At 38.2% G+C, this 22980-nt stretch overlaps 4 protein-coding genes across 5 annotated transcripts; 1 reads left to right on the forward strand and 3 right to left on the reverse strand.

Annotated features, from left to right (window-relative positions):
- Positions 1–1392: 1392 nt before the first annotated feature.
- On the reverse strand, positions 1393–8550 carry LOC131466210 (UDP-N-acetylglucosamine/UDP-glucose/GDP-mannose transporter-like). The gene is made up of 12 exons (XM_058639409.1): positions 8379–8550; positions 8070–8103; positions 7893–7979; positions 7475–7542; positions 7270–7341; positions 7030–7098; positions 6690–6792; positions 5958–6050; positions 4761–4828; positions 4422–4500; positions 4263–4345; positions 1393–2641 (listed from the first exon to the last, which is right to left on the reverse strand). The coding sequence occupies exons 1-12, from the start codon at positions 8486–8488 to the stop codon at positions 2536–2538; spliced, it is 972 nt and encodes a 323-aa protein (XP_058495392.1). The 5' UTR covers positions 8489–8550; the 3' UTR covers positions 1393–2535.
- Positions 8551–9527: 977 nt separating this feature from the next.
- aqp12 (aquaporin 12) lies at positions 9528–12894 on the forward strand. The gene is made up of 3 exons (XM_058638497.1): positions 9528–10607; positions 11281–11397; positions 11479–12894. Exons 1-3 carry the CDS (start codon positions 10013–10015, stop codon positions 11604–11606), a joined length of 840 nt encoding a protein of 279 aa, XP_058494480.1. The 5' UTR covers positions 9528–10012; the 3' UTR covers positions 11607–12894.
- On the reverse strand, positions 11047–14374 carry rpp21 (ribonuclease P 21 subunit). Of its 2 annotated transcripts, none has more exons than XM_058638498.1 (5): positions 14032–14374; positions 13818–13918; positions 12500–12582; positions 12213–12392; positions 11047–12070 (listed from the first exon to the last, which is right to left on the reverse strand). In XM_058638498.1, the coding sequence occupies exons 1-5, from the start codon at positions 14086–14088 to the stop codon at positions 11973–11975; spliced, it is 519 nt and encodes a 172-aa protein (XP_058494481.1). In that variant the 5' UTR covers positions 14089–14374; the 3' UTR covers positions 11047–11972. The 2 variants fall into 2 exon arrangements, with proteins under 2 accessions (XP_058494481.1, XP_058494482.1); XM_058638499.1 differs by having other exon boundaries at positions 12258–12392; positions 14032–14365.
- Positions 14375–14676: 302 nt separating this feature from the next.
- On the reverse strand, positions 14677–22283 carry pak2b (p21 protein (Cdc42/Rac)-activated kinase 2b). The gene is made up of 15 exons (XM_058638496.1): positions 22032–22283; positions 19956–20337; positions 19756–19862; positions 19491–19641; positions 19123–19154; positions 18916–19038; positions 18676–18808; positions 18492–18555; positions 17975–18023; positions 17494–17606; positions 17266–17383; positions 17059–17158; positions 16761–16957; positions 15890–16027; positions 14677–15765 (listed from the first exon to the last, which is right to left on the reverse strand). The coding sequence occupies exons 2-15, from the start codon at positions 20143–20145 to the stop codon at positions 15679–15681; spliced, it is 1602 nt and encodes a 533-aa protein (XP_058494479.1). The 5' UTR covers positions 20146–20337; positions 22032–22283; the 3' UTR covers positions 14677–15678.
- Between the last annotated feature and the right edge of the window lie 697 nt (positions 22284–22980).

The following is a 22980-nucleotide window of genomic DNA, read 5'->3' on the forward strand; positions in this document are numbered from 1 at the left end:
TCATCGTTATTTATTTAGTTCCATGACTATTTTTGGTGCTGTAGCTGAGTTTTAAGTATGAATGTAGATAAAGCATATTTAAAATGAAATTTTAAACTTTTTACAGCAGGGGCCACACAGTGGCTGGCACTGTTGCCTCACAGCAAGAAGGTTGCCGGTTCCCGTCTGGGTGTTTCTGTGTGGAGTTGGCATGTTTTCGTGGTGTGTGCGTGGTCCCTGCGGTTTTCTCTGGGTTCTCCAGTTTCCACCCACATGTCCCAAAAACATGCAGCGGTTAATTGGATGCTCTAAATTGCCCAGTGTGAGACTGAGTGGTTGTTCGTCTATAAAGTGGATAAAGTGCTAGTAATGAATGAATGAATTATACATCATTTGCTGCTATGTATGAGAGGGAAATTCAAAACACAGGCATTTAAACACCTAACAGAAATCCAACTTTGATCTTTTAGTGGCTCTGTATAGAACAGGATGTGTGAAGACCTGAATTACATCTCCACACTCAATTAGTCTCGGGATTATCCAGCCGTCCAGCAGTGAATTGCTCTTTCATTAGTTCTCAGGTATCAGGATTTGTTTTTTATACTTTGCAATTGAATCGGTGTTACTTTCTGTCATCTTTCACTTAGGTGACACTCCTCCCTTTCTTTCCCCCGTTCTTCTAGTGTTTGTTTGTGTTGTCGACTAAGACGCGTTCATTAAACCAAAGTGAAAACAACAACACCACCTGAACTAGGAATACCCGTGACTGGCAGGAACAATGCAATATTACTTGGTTGTTTTAAATTCTACAGGTTTTCTATGATGTATTTTAATATGCAGTTTCAATGCAAATCATTTGTCATCATCACATCTCTAGATATGACACTTTAGCCTATGTCTCTTTTTTCCCCCCTTTGTTTTGAATTGATGGTTGAGTTTGGGGTATAATTGTTATAGTCTGATGAGACAGATATAAGCTGTTGATGACAGTGACTTTGTTCTGACATATACTGTATGCTCTATTTTTGCATTAAAAAAATATGTTTGCATTGAAGTCTCTACTTCATTTTCAGCCCATTTTAATTCCATGTTGATCAAAATGCCATCACTTTGGTGGACAAAATAAATAAGTAGCACTTAATAGTCTTAGAATACTGAAAAATGCTTTAGCATTTTCTGAATTGCGGAACAAAGATACAGATATAATTATATCTAAATTTTTAGGTCATCAGACACCAAAATAATATATTTAACTACCATAGGAACCATTTCATTCAAGATTCAGATCTGCTTTGCATTATCCTAAACTTACTTGTTTTATATAGTCTAATAACCAAACTTCATATTCACAGTTACTACTTTTTGTTAGTACCAGTAATTGGAGAAAGTATAAACACAACATTACAGCACATGTATTGTGTCAACAAGGTTTTTAATGTAAAAATACATCATCGTGTTTTAGTTACAAATCCACTGTGTTTGAGATGAAATCAGCATCAACACCATCTATAAAAATTAATATTAATCTAAGAAAAGTAATAAATATAAAATGATGTAGATAAAACTGTAAAAAAAAACAAAAAAACCCACAACACTTGTACCTGTTTACTCAAGGTTAAGAAACCATGATGACAAACCATGTTTCTCTTGAACAGCATATAAAACCTGAAATGTATGTGTCACAAATATACAATAATCCCATATTCAACATACAAATGTGGATGCAGGAGCAACCTCAAGTTAAAAGTGCGAGAACATTGTGTAAAAAAAAAAAAAGGAAAAAGTAACGGGTCCCCTTATTTGTTAATTCTGCATAGAGACTATCACCTATATCCACGACAAACATTCTGTTAATCTGAGGAAGCCAAATGTAAACCATTAACACTAAATGATCTCCCAAAAAGAAGGCAGCGACATTATTTAACATCACGATCCTGACTGGGAATCAACAGCCCCACTACCCATCCACTTTGGTTGTTTAAAGGATGAGGTTAGATTTCTGTTGGTCAACATGCTTACAACAGTGTATCCACACTCAAAAAAAAAGAAGAAAGAAATAGTACTGAAGACTAAAGTAACAGACGTCAGTGCATCTCACTGTTCTTTGAAGGCATCTGAAGTAACATTTCTTATTAACAGCAAAACAGAAAAAGACAAAATAAGAATTGTGCCTTTAAAAAGAAGCATGACATGATTTTCCAACAATAAGTAAAAACCCTTAAAACGACTCGTCCAAACATTTAATGTTCGGTTTGTTTAAAAGTCAGCAAATGATGCGACATTAATAACACTACTCCATGTCTCCCTTCTCAGTACTCACTATACAGTATTCAGATACAAATATATAAGCAGGAAAACACCTAAAACATGACCCACAATCCCTCTGGAGGGTTTCATTCATTACCATGGCAGTATCAGCAGCAGCAGGCAGAGTCGCCATGACGCCAGACTTCCCACCTCTGCTACTGACTTACTCCCTAAATAGAAGTTGTACTAAAAATAGGGTTCTTCAGTTCATCAGTATAAAAAAAGAATGAAATGAATCCAGTGCCTGTGTCATACAACCACCTTGCCCTTGATGTCCAGCTTGTTGTTTTCACTCGTTTTGATGGACTGGTCCTCTGTGAATGTGATGTAGGAGTAAATCAGGCTGCCTGCAATGCTGCAATGACACAGAGAGAGCAGCTGTGTTACAATACACACACAAACAAAAAACAACAACACAGTGTCTAGGGTTTTTGAATACTTCAACATTTTATAAAATTTTATAAAAAAATGTTTCGTAAAATTACATTTTGAATTTTTGTAAAACTGGTAATTTTCTCTAATAATAATAATATTATTATTATTTAAGATTCTTATTTTACACTTTAAATTCCGGTGGTGGAAATATTTTTTTGTTATGTTAGTAACATATTTTTGTAACAATACAAGGGGTTAGGTATTTTGTGATATTGTTTTTAATCACAGAAATACATTTTTAACAACTTCAGCAACACTCTGACTTTCGCCCTATGATAGAAGATGGATGTCACATGTTAAGATGGGTAACTAAACATGTAACATGTTCTTGCAACAAAAACGTAAACACTTTTTGGTAACATCTGCAATGTTTTTTTTGTAAAATGAGTAACATACGGACATTCGTCCAAACCAAAGGCAAATTAAGAATGACAGGAAATGTTCATATCATCCAATGCCTAATGACACAAACTGAATGAGCAGGAAAACAAAGCAATTTTCCTTTAAACACTGATCAATAACATTAGGTCTATGATTGTTGCAGGCAAAATAATGTATTACTGTGGAGGTAAACATGTTGTAGCACATCACCCATCAAAACAACTGGATCCATTTCCCTGCAAGCATGCAGCTGTATGACACATTCATATCTGCTTCTCCTTATTTTCTCCGACCACAAACAAAAAGTAAGAAAAATGTAATGAGTCCTGGTTCATGTATCAAGCCCTCAGGCACAGGTGGGTTTAGTAAAGCTGTGGTGCAATTTTGTCTCACAATATTCCCTTTACTTTTGGTTTTATGTGGCAGCTGAGGCTGAGTGAAATGTCAGGAATCAAGTAATTCAACAAGTACTGGGAAAGTTCAAAATTCTGCCAAAGGATGGCGCTAGATTTAATATCTGGATTAAGTTACTCACTCACTAGCCACTTTATTAGATACAATACACAAGGACAACTACTTAAATGGAAGGAGTGTCACCCAATGTGGTCTCTGACTTTCCTCGATATAAAACCAGTTTTGCCAGTCGCCTCTGACATCACCTAGGTGTTTTTGCCCAGAGAACTGCAGCTCACGGGATGTTTTCTCTCTATTGGACTATTGTAAACTGTAGAGAAGGTTGGATCACTACTTTCTGAGATAATTCAGTTCAGCCCGTCTGGCAGCAACAACCATTTCAGATTCAAAGTCGCTTTAATCACATTTCTTCTCATTTCTGCTTGAACATCAGCAAGTCATCTTGACCATGTCTACAGATCATAATGCACCAAATTGCAGTCATGTGGTTGGCTGATAAGATGTGTGCATTGATAGTGGTTAAACAGGCGTACCCAATAAAGTGGCTGGTGAGTGTATATGATCGCGCTGTGGACATGAATGTCAACAATATTCTGTTGTGGTTGGTTGGTGAGATGATAAAAAACCAAACAAAAAAAACATAAATGTCAACCACAAAGCATCAGTTGAAGAAAGGTCAGAGGATTGTGATGAAAATCAATCCATCTATCTGACTTTTGAGAATTGTAAGCATTATTTTTTTTTACCTGATATTCAAACCTATGAAGTTAGTCCAGGAGAAAATGTAGTCTCCACTGAACACCATCCCGATGTACGTCACCAGGACATTCTGCAGAGCACAGGGAATGTAAATGAAGTATAATGTTTGGTGTATTTCACTGTAACGTGACACAAACCACGCTCACCTTGATGCATCCCACGATCGTAGTTGTCAGAGCAGAGTTGTACTGCGTGCACAGCACAGTGGAGTACATCAGCACAAACCTGCCAAACAAAACGTCATCATATTACTCACGAATCCACACATGTTGGAGCATGAAATCAGATTTCACAAGAAACAAGGTGACGTCACAATGAGCCTCACACTCAAAACACTGGCCAAGAGTGCTCGATTTCACTGATGTGATAGCAATGCCTGAGAAACTTGGTATAATCCAGATGTTCAGTCTTGGCACATAACACAATCCTGCTCACTTACGCAAAAACAAGGACGTCACACATGTTAAGTGTTTGGCTGGTCTTACCCCATGACACATGAGAAGATGAACTGGGTGAGGAAAAGCACATCAGCCCAGCCGTCATATTCTATTGCCTGACAAGAGAGGAACAGCGTGGGAAACAGCAAACGTTAACAGTGCACGAGAACTAGGGATGAAACAATACACTTTCAAGTTGATGGTCGAGAATCCATTATCAAGACAATTGAGAAAACGCATGTATATTGCCAGTATAAGTGTCACAAGGGTTTCCCCAGTATCTTTCCAGTTAATACAGGACTTCACAATTTATAGATTCTAGATTGTCCTATCCTAAGTACCTTGTTTTTAACATTATGTAACTTTAGTATCGCATTGGCAACTTCTTTGGTCACAAAAGTATTTTTTGTATCTTTAGTGACATGTTTTTGTAACATTACAACAGTTTGTTACACTTTTTGGTAGCATCATTAATGTTTCTTGCAACATCAGTTCATCTGTTTCCAATAGACATGCAAGCTTCCAAAACATGTGTACAAATACAGACATTCATCCAAACCAAAAGAAAGTAGATTACAAACAGAAGGCGCCAACCCTTTGCATTTAATCATCTACAACACTATTATTGAAGTTTATTAAAGCAATTATTGAAATAATGTTGTGAATCACAATCATCATTCATTATGACAGAATCGCCCTATGCCAAATGAGCACGTACAGCAAAAACTGGAGGAAGAAAAAACTTGATATATTAGATAGTGAGCCCTAAAGAGTTCCTAATCACATTATAGAGAGTTGATGTCACAACAAACACTAATACTTAAAAATTCAACAGCGAACGTAGAATAACTTAACTTAAGGCTAGTTGTCTCTATCTTTACTGTGGGTACTGAATCTGGACTGTGGGTACTGAGTCGAGGGGAGCTGTAGAAGCAGTTTTAATAACTGTAGTAGGTGCATAATAGCAGCTTTGTGCCTCTCTGGCTGCTGGGCCCCAGCTGGGCAAACCAGAAGGTCTTAGCCAGCTCATATTTACAGTGTACGCCCATGCCTTCATATATTTGCACTCCCTTCAATTCGGGATAAAACCTTGCAATAACTGATTAGTAGAGCCAAGAACATGAGTTCACTACCTTCACAGTTTGACCACTGTTTCAAAGATTTCACATTGGAAAATATACCATAAAAAAAGAAGTTTGGATGTTTTAATGACAATATCTGGGAATATAATTTACAGCTAATTACCTTCTGCATATCTCCAGTCACATGAGCCAACAGCAGAGTGGGGAGTATCATAAATAATGCATTATAATACAACAATCCATATTTCCCCAACTCCTGTAAGAGAAAAAGAGAGAGTAAAGGTGGGTGGAAGGAGGGAGGAACCGGAACATGTAAAATTAGCAGAGGTTGAACAGAGAGGGTTATTCACAACTCTTTCCATTTATTCCTCACTAACTAGCATTTAGACGTTAGACAGGGTCAGCCCACCGCACTACCTGGAAGCTCCTGTTAACATTCACACGTTTCCCACACCTTCTTAACCATTAAATTTCATGAGTTTTTCATTGCTTTCTCATTGCTGGCAGATGGTGCGCTACAGCCATCACAGTCTAAATGTGGACCACGTTCAGCCTCTGCTGTAATGCGAGAGCTATGGGGTGAGCTCATGTGACATACAGAATGACTAAAACAAGCCAGTCAAACTCATGGCGTAGACAGCTGAATGCAAGGCAATCAAATTCATTATATGACGGTATATTCTCACAGCAGCAAAACGAGTTCAAACAATAATGTCATTAAATCCACTTAACTTGGACAGCAAGCAAACAACTCAAGGTAACTATGAGCACTGCATTCTTTAAGCCAGACATTGAAGGACAGTTTAGTTTCTCCAAATTCCCCAGCATCAGCTCAAGACTAAAAACAGCTTCTACCCAACAATGAAAACTATTCATCAGGCCATGCTGCTCATACCTTTGCATCTAATTTTTGTTTCACATAGGCTCCATTAGCTGCAGTCAGTACATCATTCAGAAGGATGAACACGTAGCCTTCCAGGTCAAAAGACAAGTCGGCACTATGGACAAAGATGAGAGAAACCACAGTATTCATTCAGCAGGTAAAAAAAGCATTATTTATGTCAAAATTTAACTGTGAGCATTCACGGTTTCAGCTAAGTCTCTTTAACTACAGATCTGTGTCTCATGACCCTAAAGACCACATTGCCTAGTGGACACATATATCAGGACAGGACATCTCTTTGTAGTGGTGGTAATTCTGCTTTAGTCTACAGGCAGGACACCTGGATTCTTACCTGGCAGCTATAAACGCCCCGAGGATCATTGTAAATACTGTCAGCTGGACTGGCCTGGAGAATTTCTTTCTGTCAGAGGTCAGAGACAGTAGAGCAATTACATTCAATTTAGATGCAAGTGAAAGCCACCATTTCAGTGCCAGAAGAAAGACGGCTTTCTTCTTCTGTTAACACTATCCAGTTCCCAAAGTACCAGTAAAATAACCAAGAGTGTGGGTTATATGTCATGAGCACTCTTACTTGAGCAGAAACCCCTCAGCCATCATGGTGAATAAAATGGAAAACCTCCTGAGGACAGTAAACATGGGCAGGCTGGTGGAAGAATAAAAACATATATATATATATATATAAAATCAAGGATTAACATTAACCAGAGCAAACAACCACACTTTATGATACTAAATTAGCACCCCTCATACTGGAATGTTCAGTGATGTGGACTCACTTGAGCCTTTTGGTCCCAAACAGACCAGTGATTTGATTTCCCACATAAAGAAGAGGTAGAGGAAATGTCTGAAAAACAAGGCAAACATACCAAGGCACTGTGATCAGGAAGAAGGGAGGAGAATATGCAGGATCTTCTTTATAACTGTCTTTAATTGCTGTAAACAAATGAGTTCTCAACCTTGCATGGTTAGAATAATGAGCCATTCATGGTAAACTTATAAACAGCATTTTTTAACACAATATATAAAGTTACGTTATCGTTAATTTATCATGACCTAATTATTAGCCCTGAAAATTACAAAGTGGGTCCTCTTGGACTCCTCAGCCACAGGTTGGTTGCAATATGATATCATATCATTTTAAGGGCTTGAACTCTGAGAGCATTCATTCATAAAGAAGAGGATGGTTTGTCTCACCTTGCGAAATATGCTCTCATCAAAGTCGGAGAAGCTGATCACCTTCGCAGCCTTGCCCACCCACAGCACAATCACTGTGGCCAACATCTACACACACACACATTCAACAGAAATGTACTTTTACCTCTGTTTATTTCTTCGATGAGGTGTCAACTCCTGTAAATAACGTTTACTTACTTGTCCTATTCCGACACATATTGAGGAAGGAAACCTGAAACGACAGCGTTGAACCTCCGTTAGTCCAACGCTAAATAATAAGCAAACCATTCGCAGCTTCCAACGTTATTAGCTTGCTAAAATCCTAACGTGAATGAAGGTCTTAAATCTTAAGTTAGCTCCACCAAGCGCTCTCGCTAGCCAAAAGTTGCCGGTAGCCATGAAGCTGCCCTGGGTCCGTCTCTCCGCCGTTCGCGGTGAAGTTCCACGGCTAGGCTAGCTAACGCTGTGTAGCATTCGTCACCGTTATCCGACGGCGTAAATATTTACCTGTAGTTGGTGAGGACGCTTTTGTTCACCACGACGATGAAAAACGAACTCACTCCGTAAAACCCAGCGGCGAACAGCTTTACGAACACTGTCAGAGGTTTGTCCGCCATCCCCGACACAAGTTTTCATTCCTCTGTGAGCCGTGAGGGCTCTCCCCCTGCCATCACTACACTGCCACACACACACGCGCACGCGCGCGCGCACACACATACACACACATTTCCATGACTTCAGATGGCATTCTCCATTAACATTGACTAACATTGATTCGCTGGAAACTTACTGTAACCTTCAACATAACTACTACTGGACCAACCCTGCAACACGTATTCACCTTAAACATTTAGTAATTTATGGTATGGGGACTTACTTTTTTGTCCCCATAAGGAAGTCAAGTCCCCATGTTGTAGCTGTAAAAACAGACTTAGGTCCACACACACACACACAGAGGGTCGTGCAGCTATTCTTAGGACACTACACTGGCTTTATTAATTTGAACCAATTTTTTCAACCATAACCAGTTCCATAAGGTGCTTCCATAATAGATGTCAAGACTCATTAAGTGATAATAACAGGGTGTGGTCATGCATGATAAGTCATGAATTTAAAGTGGAGTACTGACATATGTCTATGCACCCAAGACAAGGAGACATTTTAAAAGTCTCAGCACACAGTATTCAGAGGCAGAATCCTATATTTTGTTCACTACACAACCCTAGGACAAGTGCTGCAGAATGATAATGCACAATTAAACAAACTATAGTTTTAAAGTTATTCAAAGGTTATTCCATCCTAATGTTGTAATGTAATGTAATTTTAGTTTTATTTTATTCTAAAACATATCACAGGTGGGACATTTCCATAAAAGGTTCTTTACAGAAGATTAGCTGTAAATTGCCAACCATCAGCAGCTTGGTGACCACACTTTTTTTTGGTGTTGCAGCAGCTGTACACATTTGCAACAGAGAAAAGTTTCGTTACAGTTAAACATCACAATAATGGTAAAACAATTAAAAAGGGTAGCACCAACCACCTACTTTTTATTTGCACGGCATAACACTTATATAGTATGTTATCTTATATAGTAAATAATGTTACCAGGTCGGAGCCTGAAGGTGACATCTCATTGGTATTCAATCGTGATGACAACGTGAAACCATGTTTCCTTTTTTTTGCAAATATATTAAAAATAAAAGTCTCATTTACAAAAATTGTTTATTTCACATGATAAATTACGTAATATGTTATGTTATGATAGGACACATGCTTGCTGCTGCTGTCACTGCACAGTTTCATAATTAACTCAACTACCACCACTCATGAACACCCATCATTATTATTACTGCTGTAAAAAGATTTACAGTATATTATGATCTCTGGAGAGAGGGCTGGACTCTTTAACCAGAGATCTAATTATAAAGACCACTGGATGAAGGCCAGCTTCATGACCTGATCTCTCAAAGACCCATGTGTATTTTGGCAGGTGTTGGTGGGATAACAACCTGACGTGTCTCTGATAAGAAATATCTCTCTGCATGTGCCACGTTGTCCAACAGAAAGTGCAGTTGCAGAATCAAACCCTCAATTGTTTCCTTTTTTGAAGAGACACAGCAGGGGAACGTCTGATCTGAGCCATGTCTGGACTGAACGCGTCTCTTGGATATTTCGTGGCTGTCGTGATCTTTGCAGCTTCAGTTCGAACGCTTCTTAAAAAATGGCCAAGGTTGAGCTTCATTTTGGAGTTTGCCTCCTCTTTCATGCTGGTGGCATGTTGGCTGGAGGTGCAGACCATTGTGGAGGTGGGTGAGTGGGCTGGGGGCCTGGGTCCAGATGTGACTGTGACCATGCTGTTTGTGTTGTTGCTGACCCATGGAGTGATCTGTGGCAGCATGTCAGGAAATCCCAGTGTGGCTGTACGGGAGTTCCTGCAGCTGGAAGTCGCCACTGTTCCCACTCTGCTCGCTGTTGCCTCCCAGTTCCTCGGGGCCTACTTAGCTCTTCATGTTGCTGTTTATTACTGGAGCCTTGAGCTGACAGACATGCACATGATCAAAAATCTAATGGCGAGAGAATGCAGCACATCTCTGTTGGTGTCCTTGCTTCAGGGTTTTTTCACAGAGTGTGTTTGTGCTCTCATCTTTCACCTGATCCAACTATACCTGAGACGTAGATCTGCTCTGATTCGGGTTCCTGTGATCGCCCTTCTCCTTACATTCCTGTCCTACACAGGTAAGTCTGAGCTGAATCACAAACTTAAATCACTTCCAAATTCCCACAAACAAAACTTTGTACTTGTAGTTATGAACTGCAAAATAAATAAAAATATAATAAAAAGAATAAAAAAGAATAAAAATTCTTATTTAGACTTTTGTCCAAGCAAAATCTGACCTTTCTGTCCTAATTAAATGATAAAACTCAATGAATGATACATTATTGTATATAATCTAGAGGCCTGTGCCTTTCATATAAGCCATTTGTGATTCCAACTGATCAACTACAAGTCATTATTTGTTGTTCCTACAGCTTGGACAGGGACTGTGTGTATATACAGTATATATATATATATATATTTATATATATATATATATATGAATACAGAGCATTACCAACTCTTCTTCTGATTTTATTTGGTAGTAACAACTTACAAAGATAGTTAGAGTAATTGTAGTGGATTTAAAGTACACAATTTATTTCAGAAATATAGTGGAGTACAAGTTGCTAGAAATATAAAGTACAGATATGTGAATTTTGTGCAGTAAAGTAAGTATTTATACTTCATTATGTTACAACTGCATATTTCCCTCACAGCTTTAATAGTTTGTATTGTAAGAAAAAAAAAAGAAGTTGGTGTGACCAATTGAATCGAGAACAGTTGATTTAACTTTTATTTTCCATTTTCTAGCCAGAGGCTTCACTTCAGCTTACATAAATCCATCTTTGGCTTATGGCCTCACCTTCTACTGTCCTGGATTTACCTTTGCAGAGTATGCATTGGTCTACTGGCTGGGCTCCCTCACAGGTAAATAATCATAAATCCTGCATGTCACTGTCACTTCTTCCAGTAACCATGCTTCTCACAATGAAAATATCTGTTTTCTAGGAATGACCCTGGCTCTGCTCTTGTTCATGGGTCACATTCCAAGACTTTTTGCCAAGAACCTCTTCTATTTCCAGAAGACACGCTTCAAAGGGCCCAGAGGAGACAAAGGAGAAAAGAAGAAAATGTGAAAGAAACTATGATTTGCCAGATAACAAATGATCAAGAGATGTTTACTCAACTCCACAAGCATGTGCTTACAATGTCAAATATGGAACAATTGGAAGAAATAATAATACCAACATGTATTTATTACTTCCATTCCTGTCTGCTGTTTTTAATTAAATCAAGATTAACCTAACCCCACATGCTACAGACAATTATTAAAAATGATCTCACAGAGGCCACAAATTTACGATCCAAATTAAATACAGAAGAGTTGGCATTTAGATTGAACTGCCTCCCACAATTCTGCTGGTCACAACTCAGCGGCACATATTTTATGCAAAAACAACAACAAAAAATCAATATCAAAAAAGTTAAAAAGAGGCCTGCTGTTATGTGCTAGTGGTGCTCTGATCAGGAATGGATTTGGAAGACTGAGACCCATCTGGTTTTGTGCCTTTTGTCTTAGTTTTAGCAGAATCATCTGGACCTGTGGACAAGAAACAAGTGTTGAGGACTTGAAATTGTTTTATAAATGGGAGTAGAAAAATGTGCTTCTAAATTTCTTTTAAACCTTAAACTTAGATTATAGCGAGAACAATTATTTTGCACCACTTTATCCTTCTACACACCATCTTCTAAGAAGCAGCTGTGTAATACAACACAAGGTGTGTCACCTGGTTCCTGTTGCTGCTCCATCTGAGCTTCCGGGCGATCACTCCACAAAGAATAATCTGGATTATTCAGCAGCGTCTTGCTCTGTCCACAGCTGAGACACTTCACCATGGTGAAGCAAGTCTTTCTCTTTTTTTCTTGGAGGAAAAGGTCAACAAAACATTAAAACGTTTAACTCAATACATTCAGTACATAATGCAAGGTAACATGGAAAACATTAACGGAAGTAGTTACGTACACTCACTTTTTTGTCTTGCTGTAGCAGTCACACCAGGTATAAGCAAAGAATAGCACTTCTTGCATAAGGTTCTCTTCACTGATGGATCTCTGCAATAAAATAATAAACATGAATTGATTAAGCTTGTAGAAAGGATGTTGAATAGGCTTATCTGCATGATTACATGGTTATGAAATAATTAACTAACAACTAATTATGCCACTGTAAAATATCTTTTTTTCACTTAGGCCCTGCTCTGACCTGGTATTAACATTGTTTGCATGTGGATCGCCTTAAGCAGGACATAATACACATGTTATCAAATTGTTCCCGGATGCATCTCCTGTGACTACAAAGGTTACATGTTATCCGGCATCCCTGCCCTTCATTCAAATACACACTGAATGTTTGCATGAACATAATTATGGTTTTAACTTGTCTGACTGTATGAATGTGTCAGTGTGTTTCAGTGTGCATGAGGGACAGTGAGAGATGAAACAAATGAAAGCAAATGGAATCAAAGACATCTTAATCATTAAAAGAAAAAAAAATCAAATGATTGTCAGTGTTGTGGTGGTGGCTGTAAATTAATTAATGTATGATCACTGATTGGTGAAAAAAAACAACAACCTCCAACTGCTGTGGATAGGAGGACATTAGCTGAGGAGGTGGTCTGATCCGTCCTGAGGGCATACTGCATTCATGCAGCTCAGGAATGTAAATGGTTTGTATTTAAAGAGCGCTTTTCTAGTTTTGATGACAACAAAACTCTCACACCCATCCACACACTGCCGGCACACCTGTCAGGAGCTGGGGTTAAGTGTCTTCATTCGCTTGAATGTTGCCACATGCACCCTAATACCAACTGATTGGGAGACCTGTACTTCTGCATGTGTTAAAAAAAAGACAAGATTTGAATACAAGTCCTTAATGGGGTCATATTTTCTTATTTTCACTTGACGGAGGTATGAGGCACAAGCACAGTCTCAATGTAGCTGGCCACATCTTTTAAGATGTCATATAGTGTTGAAAGGCCAAAACACCCAACTGCCTGAAGAAAAAGAAGTTTCTCACAAAACACACCACCTACTGGCACAATAGATGATTACACTAGTATTTACAGAGTAAAATACCATTATACATCAGACTTTCAAGACCATATTTGTTTTTTAAGATAAATGTATAGTTTGCTTTTGATATTTTGTTTGGGCTTGATTATAGAGTTAAATTAAAAGATCAGAATATCACCTCATGCAAAGAAACAAAGTTAAGCTTAAAACAAAGGCATGCAAACACTGTCCATCACATGACAATAACAGAAAATGTTTATTACGGTTCAACTCACTGTCTGAGAACTAAACGTCGGGCTATGGTTCTCTGTGTGAAGGTGTAGAAACGAGCCAGCTCTACATTTTCTGGATTTTGAGATACAACACAGTGAGCAGCCTGTGGAGATAAAACATGAGGAATTCGTTAAATCATACTGAGAGAGAAGGCTAACGCGTTAGTTTAGCTATGTGATTACCCAGTAACTTTAACGTTGCTCTTGCTCGCCTTACCTGGTACAGAAAGTTTAATCTTTGATATGCGTCTTTGTCTTTCAGTGGTTGTCCCATTATGGAGGTTAGACAGACCCAGTACTTTTCTCCCTTATTATTATTATGACTTCACTGACTGAGTAACAGTAGCTTTAGCTTTGTAGACAAAAGTTACACTTCCGGGTCAATCCTTCGAAGTAAACGCGAAACAAGACTGGCGGCACACTACGTCAAAATAAAGATAATTGAAGTTGCTGCGATCAAGCAATCTGGCACTCGTTTCTTCGTGGTCAAACTGCCTGACGCTGGATTTTAACGCCCTCCTTACAAAGGCTTTTATGGCAAACGATATGATTCAATTCAAACGTGGACTCACCGTTTTATTCTGAAAACCGGATGTTAATTTCCTTCCAGATCACAGGCACTTTACCGTAAAAGCCTTTGTAAGGAGGGCGTTAAAATTCAGTTCAGTCATACACTTATATCAAACTTTCCCTTTAACAAGCCATTTGAGAAATAAAAATGGCATTAAAAACACTGTTTGAAAGACTATAGAGCATTACATTTCGCTGGGCCTTTGTCTGGTTATTAAGGTTTTCCTCTTATTGACCACCAAAAAAGTTGATGAAAGTGTACACTATTCACTGTCACACCCAAAACACAAAACAAAGAATAGCTGCATTTATTTTAAGGGCAAACAATGTTGTTAGTCATCCAGATTAAGAAAAAGAAACAGTCAACAAATTGGCTTTACCAGCTTTTGACAACTAACCTCTACGATATGGCCACAATTTTTTCTCTGCCAGACTAATTATTAAGTACACAATATACACATGATAAGAGCGCATTTGTTTAGTCCAGAAGGACACAGAGGGACAGAGTTCAACATACAATACTTACTTTTAATAACAATAGAGAAAGTATAAACCCTGTCAATCTAACAATTTAATTTGCCTGTAAGGTGCAGCTCTGACAACAAGAGTCTAATGATACAGGGGGTAAGAACTGGTACAGTAGGTCTGTCAGAGAACAACACAATCACAACACATAATGACAAACGCGCTGAAATGTTTCCTATAAAATGTGTGACAGAAAATGTCCATAAACACTGGTCGACGTGGAAATAGCAAGAGTGTTCATTGAATGAGACCATTACAAAACAAGAAGGGGGGAAATATGAAATTCAAGTATCAAAATAACTAAGACACCAACAAGCTGAAAAGGTGAAATTACAAAAGGTAGTAAAAATCATGGGGAAAAGAGACACAGACACAATCAACAATACATTAGGCAACATTTTGCATTTAAGGCAGTTGATTAAAAAACTAAACTGAACTAGGCGTCTTCTTCATTCCAAGTTAAATACAAGCCTAGCCCTAACTTTTCACCTGGAGATTCATTGTACAAAACAACTACGACTGACTCTGAAACTAAGCACTTTAGTTTGACTTGTCTTCTGACAACTGAGAGAGAATAGAGTTCATCTGGACAGCGGTGGAAGTTGTGCTCTATATTTTTGGTCTTCTTCACAGTGAGGTTTGTCAGGGCTTATAAGGCTGGTGCATCAAGAGTGGCAAGTCACTCTCAGCCTATTGTCTGGCACAAAATCTAAATGGTTGGCACATATCTGTGCACAGCATAGGAAGGTAGGGTAGCTAGTTTCTTCAGCTAACGATTGCCCTTCATGGCCTCCTTGGCTGCCAGGATGAGAGGTGTGAGGCTGGAGAGCGGCTTCGCCAGCTTCAGGAACGGATGCTACAGAGACGGATAAAAATCACCAAAGAAAATATATCATTATTATTAAATTAAACCAAATGTGAAATTTAACAAACCAATGATATATTAAATGAAAAAGAAATCCAGTAAGAAAAAAAGTAACCTGCAACAACTCTTTGCCTCCACCTCTTTTCTCTACATCCATTTCCAGGCAACGGTTGAGAAAATCTCTGAAAACTGGAGACAGCTTCTCTGGGTTTTGAAGCTCCGGGGTGCCGTTCGTGGCAATCAGGTATAACGCCTACCAAAGGTGAAGACATGAGAAAAGATGAGGGAAAACAAAGAGCTGTAAAATCAAGTAAATGTAAATAACTCACTTCAAAAATTAAAATATCTTAAAGTCTGATCTCAGCCCAGTTTTTTTAAGTGGGACACAAATTGAAGTTGACCAAGAAAATATTAACCTCTTAATAATCTTTTATTCTCCTACTAAAGCCAACAACATACAGTATAATATCATAATATCACTGATTGTAACTGGTCTCAAAACTGGTCTCAAAAAATAGGCAAACAAATGTGTTCCCATCAAAGAGACACAATTTGTAAAATGCAATACAGTCTAACAGCAGGTTTTCCGACACAGAGTTTGTGGAGTCTGCAACATCTTAAATTACCACTTACCTAGTGTGATACTATAGTTAACAAAAATAACAGTGTTTGTGACAGGTGTGATGCAACAAACATACTTAATCGCCTATTAGACACACATCATGGGATCAACACTGTCTTCATTTTAGTTTGCACAATCACGTAAAAACAACATTTTATTTAACACACACACACATATATATATATATATATATATATATATATATATATATATATATATATATATATATATATATATATATATATATATATACATATATACACATATATATATATATATATAAATATACATATATATACAGTTGGACTATATAAACAAAATTAACTTGACAACAGCAAGAAACATAAAAATGCTCTCCACTCACTCTTAGTGGGTTCTCGTTCAGGTAAGGAGGCTCTCCTTCAACCATCTCAATAGCCATAATACCCAGCGACCAAATGTCAACTTTAGGCCCATAAGCCTTCCTGGTCACCACCTCGGGAGCCATCCAGTACGGCGTGCCTACCATGGTGCTGCGTTTGCTCTGCTCTGGAGTGATCTGGGCACAGAAGCCAAAATCGGCTGTGGAGGAGACAGAGAAGAACAGATACATATTAACGGTGAAAGGAGACATGTCACTGTAGGTTTATCGGGCCCATTGATAATGGCTGCACATGACTTACTCAACTTAACGGAGCCATCCATTCCGAGTAACACATTGTCACTTTTAATGTCTCTGTGAATAACTTGGTTAGCATGTAGGAACTCCAATGCTTGTAAACACTGCAGATATAGAGACAAATGGGAGGAGGAAGGGTGAGATACTTTAAAATATAAATTTTGTGGGAGTTTCATTATATGATTTTCATCCTGTAAAGAGTGGCGTTTACCTCTCGGCAGACAGCTGCTATCTGGGCCTCATCCATACAGGTTTCTGTCACCACATCTGTCAAGGAGCCACCAGCCAGATACTCCATCACCACAAACAGCTCCTCCCCCATCAGGAAACTGAAATACACATGGGGACATATGTTGTCAGAACATGCAAGAAGGTCACAAATCCACTCCACATCAGATACCACCTTTGCTCTGACAGCAGGTTTGCTTTTTACTCTTACCTGTCTAAAAAGTTGACAATGTTAGGATTCTTTAACTCCTTCATCACTAGAATCTCATTGATGATCAGCTCCTTCTTTGGCTGCTTTTGCAGGTTTATCTGTTTAATAGCAACCTGGGGACAGGCAATATGAGACAACACATATTTAGAATAACTACATTTAATAAACATTAAGTTAACTACTCCAAATCTTACATTAGAATTTCAATAATTAATTTCTTTTTTTAAATTCCTGTTGTCTTTAATATAACATTATATGCAATTTTACTTTTTACACTCTTCTTTCAACCTTGGTACAGATTGTTAATTAATTTGTTTTATAGCTGTGATATCAAAGTTACCCTGAGATAAAAATATTTATATTGAACATTTGTCAATGAAATAACACTTGTATGTTCCATATGTTATTTGTTCATGGGAGTTAGATCCACTACTACACAGTTTCCCTGGTTGGTGTCCTCTCCTCAACCACTGCTCCTTACCTCCTGTCCAGTGGCAACATCAATGGCTGTGAACACTGTTCCTGATGCTCTGTAAGGAGGAGATGACCAGTTTAGTTTGAAGTGCACATACACAAGCAGTCCTCAGTGCTTCAATTTATGATACAAATGTAATCCCTTTATCGTATTATTCATACTGCATGTGGCTGTTCTCAGTTTTGTTGTATAGTGAGAATAACTGTATCTGTCATGAAAAGAGAGAACATCAGAGTCTTGTTTAAGTATCGGTTTTCATTTAAACAGACACTGATGATGCTAGAAAACCTTTATCTCACAGATGGACTTAATATGGCTCTAAATTCCAGTTTTACTAGAATTGAGTTAACTCACTTTTTTTGCTTCATGAATGTGTATATAAGTATGTGTCTAAGTATGTGTATTTTTATGACATGAAAGGTTTTAACTGTTGTGTTTTTCTATTGTGTATATAAACTTGTAAATAAAAAATGGTCCCTACCACGGGTTAATGCATATGTAAAAATGGTGGATGTGCACTCACCCCTGTCCAATCTTTTCATATCTGGTGTATTTCTTCTTGGGATCTCCAATGCTGACGATAGTTCCTATGAGACACAAACATATCACAAGGAGAATATGAGGAAAAGACACATGAACATGATAGAAGGTATGATAGAACAGCTAAAGTGCTGTGTCAGTGTATTTATAAGATTAATGCAGTTTACTGAGTTTGTCCATTATCTCCTCATCAGACATCTTGCCCTTCTTTTTCTGTCTGTCCGTAGCCTTGGAGGCAACATCTCCATCTGTACATGTGCTCGGAGCAGGGATGGGATCAATGACAGAGCGCGTATACACCTGCACAAGAAACCAAAAACAGTATGTTCAGTTACCACATACAACACACATGATGTTCAAAGACTGAACAGTGATTCCCAAAACATGTGTATTACGAGGTCACTTACACTCTTTGTGTATTCTGGTCGTGGTGCCACAACAGGAGGAGGAGCTTCATCATCATCATCATCATCATCATCATCAATGTGTTTTATAGTAGGAGATGAGGGTGCGGTGCCTTTTTTGACAGGCTAATTCAAAATGGGGAAAAGTACCCTTCATAAGACACAACTGTATAAAAGATTGTGTGCTTGCAAAAGTCGTGAAATACTTACAGACTGAGGCCCTGGAGTGAATGATTCTTTTTCTGTGAATGAAACAAAGAGACATCTTGTAAAACAGGTAAAACACACATTATGTGATGTCAAAGAATTTTTCAGAGCAAACACACTCACAATTGCACGATTGTCTGTTCAGTCCTTTACAGTAATATTGATCAAATTCTACTTCACAGTGGGATAAAACTTGAGCAATAATTAACTTTTATCAACAAAACAGATGGAGTCTTTTATTCAGAATTTTTGGACGGACAAACTAGCAATTTGGCATGACCAAGATTTTGAATTTTAACCACTTAACACCATATCATAACGCAAAAGAGTTAACCAAAGAGAACTTAAATACACTTGTAACTTTGTCTTACCAGAAGATGAGAAGCTGAGGTACTTCTGACGACCGTTGCCTGTGGAGTCATAGAACTTAAGAACATCAAGCACAGCCTGTGGGTTTTTCTTCTGCTCTGACTTGGTGATGTTTGAGGTCTGGAGTAGTCGAGCCCACTGCTCTGGCATTCCCTGTGTGTCGAAAATGTCACAGAACAGTCAACGTGTGACGTAAAACGTTTATTTTAGTCAAGCTGGAGTTAGTGGAAAAAAAATGCACAGAACAGCCCAACAGTGAAAACTCACAGTAAACTCCCCTGTGACAGCATCGAATCCAACATGTATGGTATGTTCAAAATCTGAAGGTGGAGAGATCTCTGGTCGCTCTTTGTCTCTGTCTTTCTTTCTGCCACCTGGAAGTAAACAAATCCTTATAGAGATTACAGACGACAAACCATTTTCTGATAACAGTGGGATAACTTTGTATGAGATATAGTTTTTCTTACCTTTTTCAGCTCCAGAGAAGATTGAGATGATCTTTTTGCGAGGTTTCCTCTCTTCTGGCACAGAAGGCAGTGGCTTAGAGCTGTGGTTGGCTGAGAGTGAGTCTTTGCCAGAGCTGGTGCTAAAGATCGTACTGCTCATTCTGACTGGAGGGGCAGGGGGTTTATCCTCGGGGTCTCCATTATCACACATTGCTATGAGGTTGTTGTGAACCTTACAGAGCTAACTGGGCAGGGGGGGAACACAACAGGCAAGGATAAAGAGGGTGGCAAACAAAGGGAGCGAGGAAGCGCTCACATTAGCAGGAGGCACGGGTGTGCTCATGCACTTTGAGAGGGTGTGCCGAAAATGACAGCAGAAGAGACAGAAAGCACCAGGCTGTACCTGAAAGACACAGTAATAATATCTTAAAGGTCACAGATACAATGTTGACATGATAATTGGCACACTATCTTAAATGTTCTCATCTCTCACAGGTAGAACTCAATATTCAAAATTGCTGCACAAACTGACTATTTTGTGCACATTAAGGTGAAAGGAGTGTGAATAGGGTTGAACAATTTGGGGAAATATCTAAACACATTTTTCTGACAGACGGATGTAATAATTTATAGATAATGGCTCACCATCAAAACAACCACTCTACAGTATATTGCAGCTCAAGGGCGAAAACCTCAAGTCAAGAACTGTGTCCAAGATGCATGTATTTAATTTTTTATTGTACAGAACAATCAAAAGCTATAATAAATAAAATGTGGCCTAAGTAAGTTGCACTTTTTTTTTTGTTTACAATTGTAATTTTGATTTTGAAAACTATTCATGGTTGAACCCTGACTTTTTTGAACTCATGATATGGAATATTCTAACCCATGTTTACCTTTTTATTACTCAGAGCTTCAAATATCTTTTTTAATTCATCATTAAGAATGTCCTACAAACATGATAAGTTGCCATGCAACATTTAACCCCTTGAAGAGTATTAAACTGACTAAACAAACAAATCATCTTCCAATATGTCCCTGGCTATGTTCCTCTTCCTGAGCCAAGATTATGTTAAAAGGAAATTTAATACAAGTGCAAGAATACCAGCCTCAACAAAAACATTTCCTTAACGTAACTTGATGGCTACATTAAACAGGTTAACCAGCTTAGGTTAATAGATCTTGCACAATTATGAAGCCTGTTCTCTGAAGGTGTCACATCACGCGTTTTATTTTGAATTATTCATATCCCCTGACCTTTTCTATCTGTATGTATTCGTGTCTCTGTAATTTTTTTATGTTTATATACATGTATCTGTATGTATGTATATGAACACATTGTTTATATATAAACATAGGAACTAATCTTGAAGATGTATGTGTGACTTATTCTGTGTACTGTCTTATGTTTAGTCTGGTGTCTGTAAATATAGCTAATGAATTGGGTGACAGCAGAGACTACAGCGTTTATAGTCAAAGGAGTGCGAGCGGAACGAAATCAGTAGACAGTACAGCATATTAAAAACAACCATTTTAAACCATCTGTGACTGTAGCATTAACATGAGAAATGTTGACAGCTGTATTGTTGCTCTGTAGTTTCTAATGTCGCCAATCGTGTCTGGATAAGAATGGGAGCTTTAGTTGAATAAAACAACAATAGATGTTGCTCTACTACCGGTACAGAAATGGAAAGCTAACATGTCAAAGTCTCACACTAAGGCAAACATTTTAGCCGAACCTTCCACAGAACTACAGAACTATAGTTATACCTTGAAGTATTCTCTGAAGTGCCTCTCAAATGAACAACAGGGGCGGCCAGCAAGCTAAAGTGCTAGCATTGAGGACTGTACTCTAACAAGTGTGCTAGCATTAAGCTAATGCTAGCAAAGGCTACAACAGCGTTTCGTATTAAATGGGAGTTTTGTGGCTCAGCTAACGTTAACTATGCTGATGGCTTACGTTTATATCTTCACCCTTGATAAAACGAGCACCGCGGATACACTAAACGGAGACGAAACTAGTAGCAAAACAGCAAAGGGGCTAGCTAGTACAGATGTGCTTTCTGTGCATGCTAATGAAGGAGCAGCGGAGCTCACCGGAGATTCCAAACCAGCAGCTAAACTTGAGTAGAACTTGACTCCCGGACGATCCTCCAAACTGTTTGCAAAAAGTCCGTAAATCCGTTAAAACTACTTCCTCTGTGTCGCGGGGCCCTGACTGTTCCCACCACATACAAATAAACGAGTAAAACCACCACTTTAGCTATTTACAATTCAACTTTTCTTGCAACCTTTTCGACCACTGGATAATTCCGCTATGGCGAAGGGGAAGCGGAACTAGCGACCCAGCCCTGCATCTGCACTGAATACTGTTTCAAATGAATGGTGAGATATGATTACAGAGTTCACTGTAGTAAACATTCAATAGCTGGCCTGGATATGTATTGCAGACATCTTAATTATTCAATTATTCCTCTTCAAAATGTACATTTTAATATTTACTGTGTCATTCTTTCTATCCACAGTAAGGCACATGACGTCACTTTACCCATGTGTGTGTATGGGATTTGTTATTACACCGGTCTTTTGTTGATATCAACAATGTATGTTGAAAATAATAAAATGTTGAGATATATACAATTTCATTATTACAAGTTATCATTCAAGATATGTGGAAGTGGAATTATGACTAGTCAGAATTAAAAAGAAACTTGAATATTAATAGTTGTATTTCATTTGTAGATATCAAGTAAATCCCAAATACACGGATGGAAAAAAGAATATGCCCTATGAAAAATGTTATTGTAAAGAACTGAATTACAAATACCTGTACATATCCAGACTAGCTATTAAATGTTAAAAATGGCTTGCAATAGTTTAAGGCCTGTGTGTTAAACTGATCTATATACTGTACATACAAATGCATAATTTCCATTCAGTATCAGTGTGGGTGTGTGACATTGTATCATCAGGAAGCATTAATAAATGTGGCAGATTTCTCGGTGTGATGATCTATTTGATAGACATTGCATATAACAATGTAATA

The sequence above is a fragment of the Solea solea genome, chromosome 9, assembly GCF_958295425.1.
Source record: "Solea solea chromosome 9, fSolSol10.1, whole genome shotgun sequence".
Lineage (NCBI taxonomy): Eukaryota > Metazoa > Chordata > Actinopteri > Pleuronectiformes > Soleidae > Solea > Solea solea.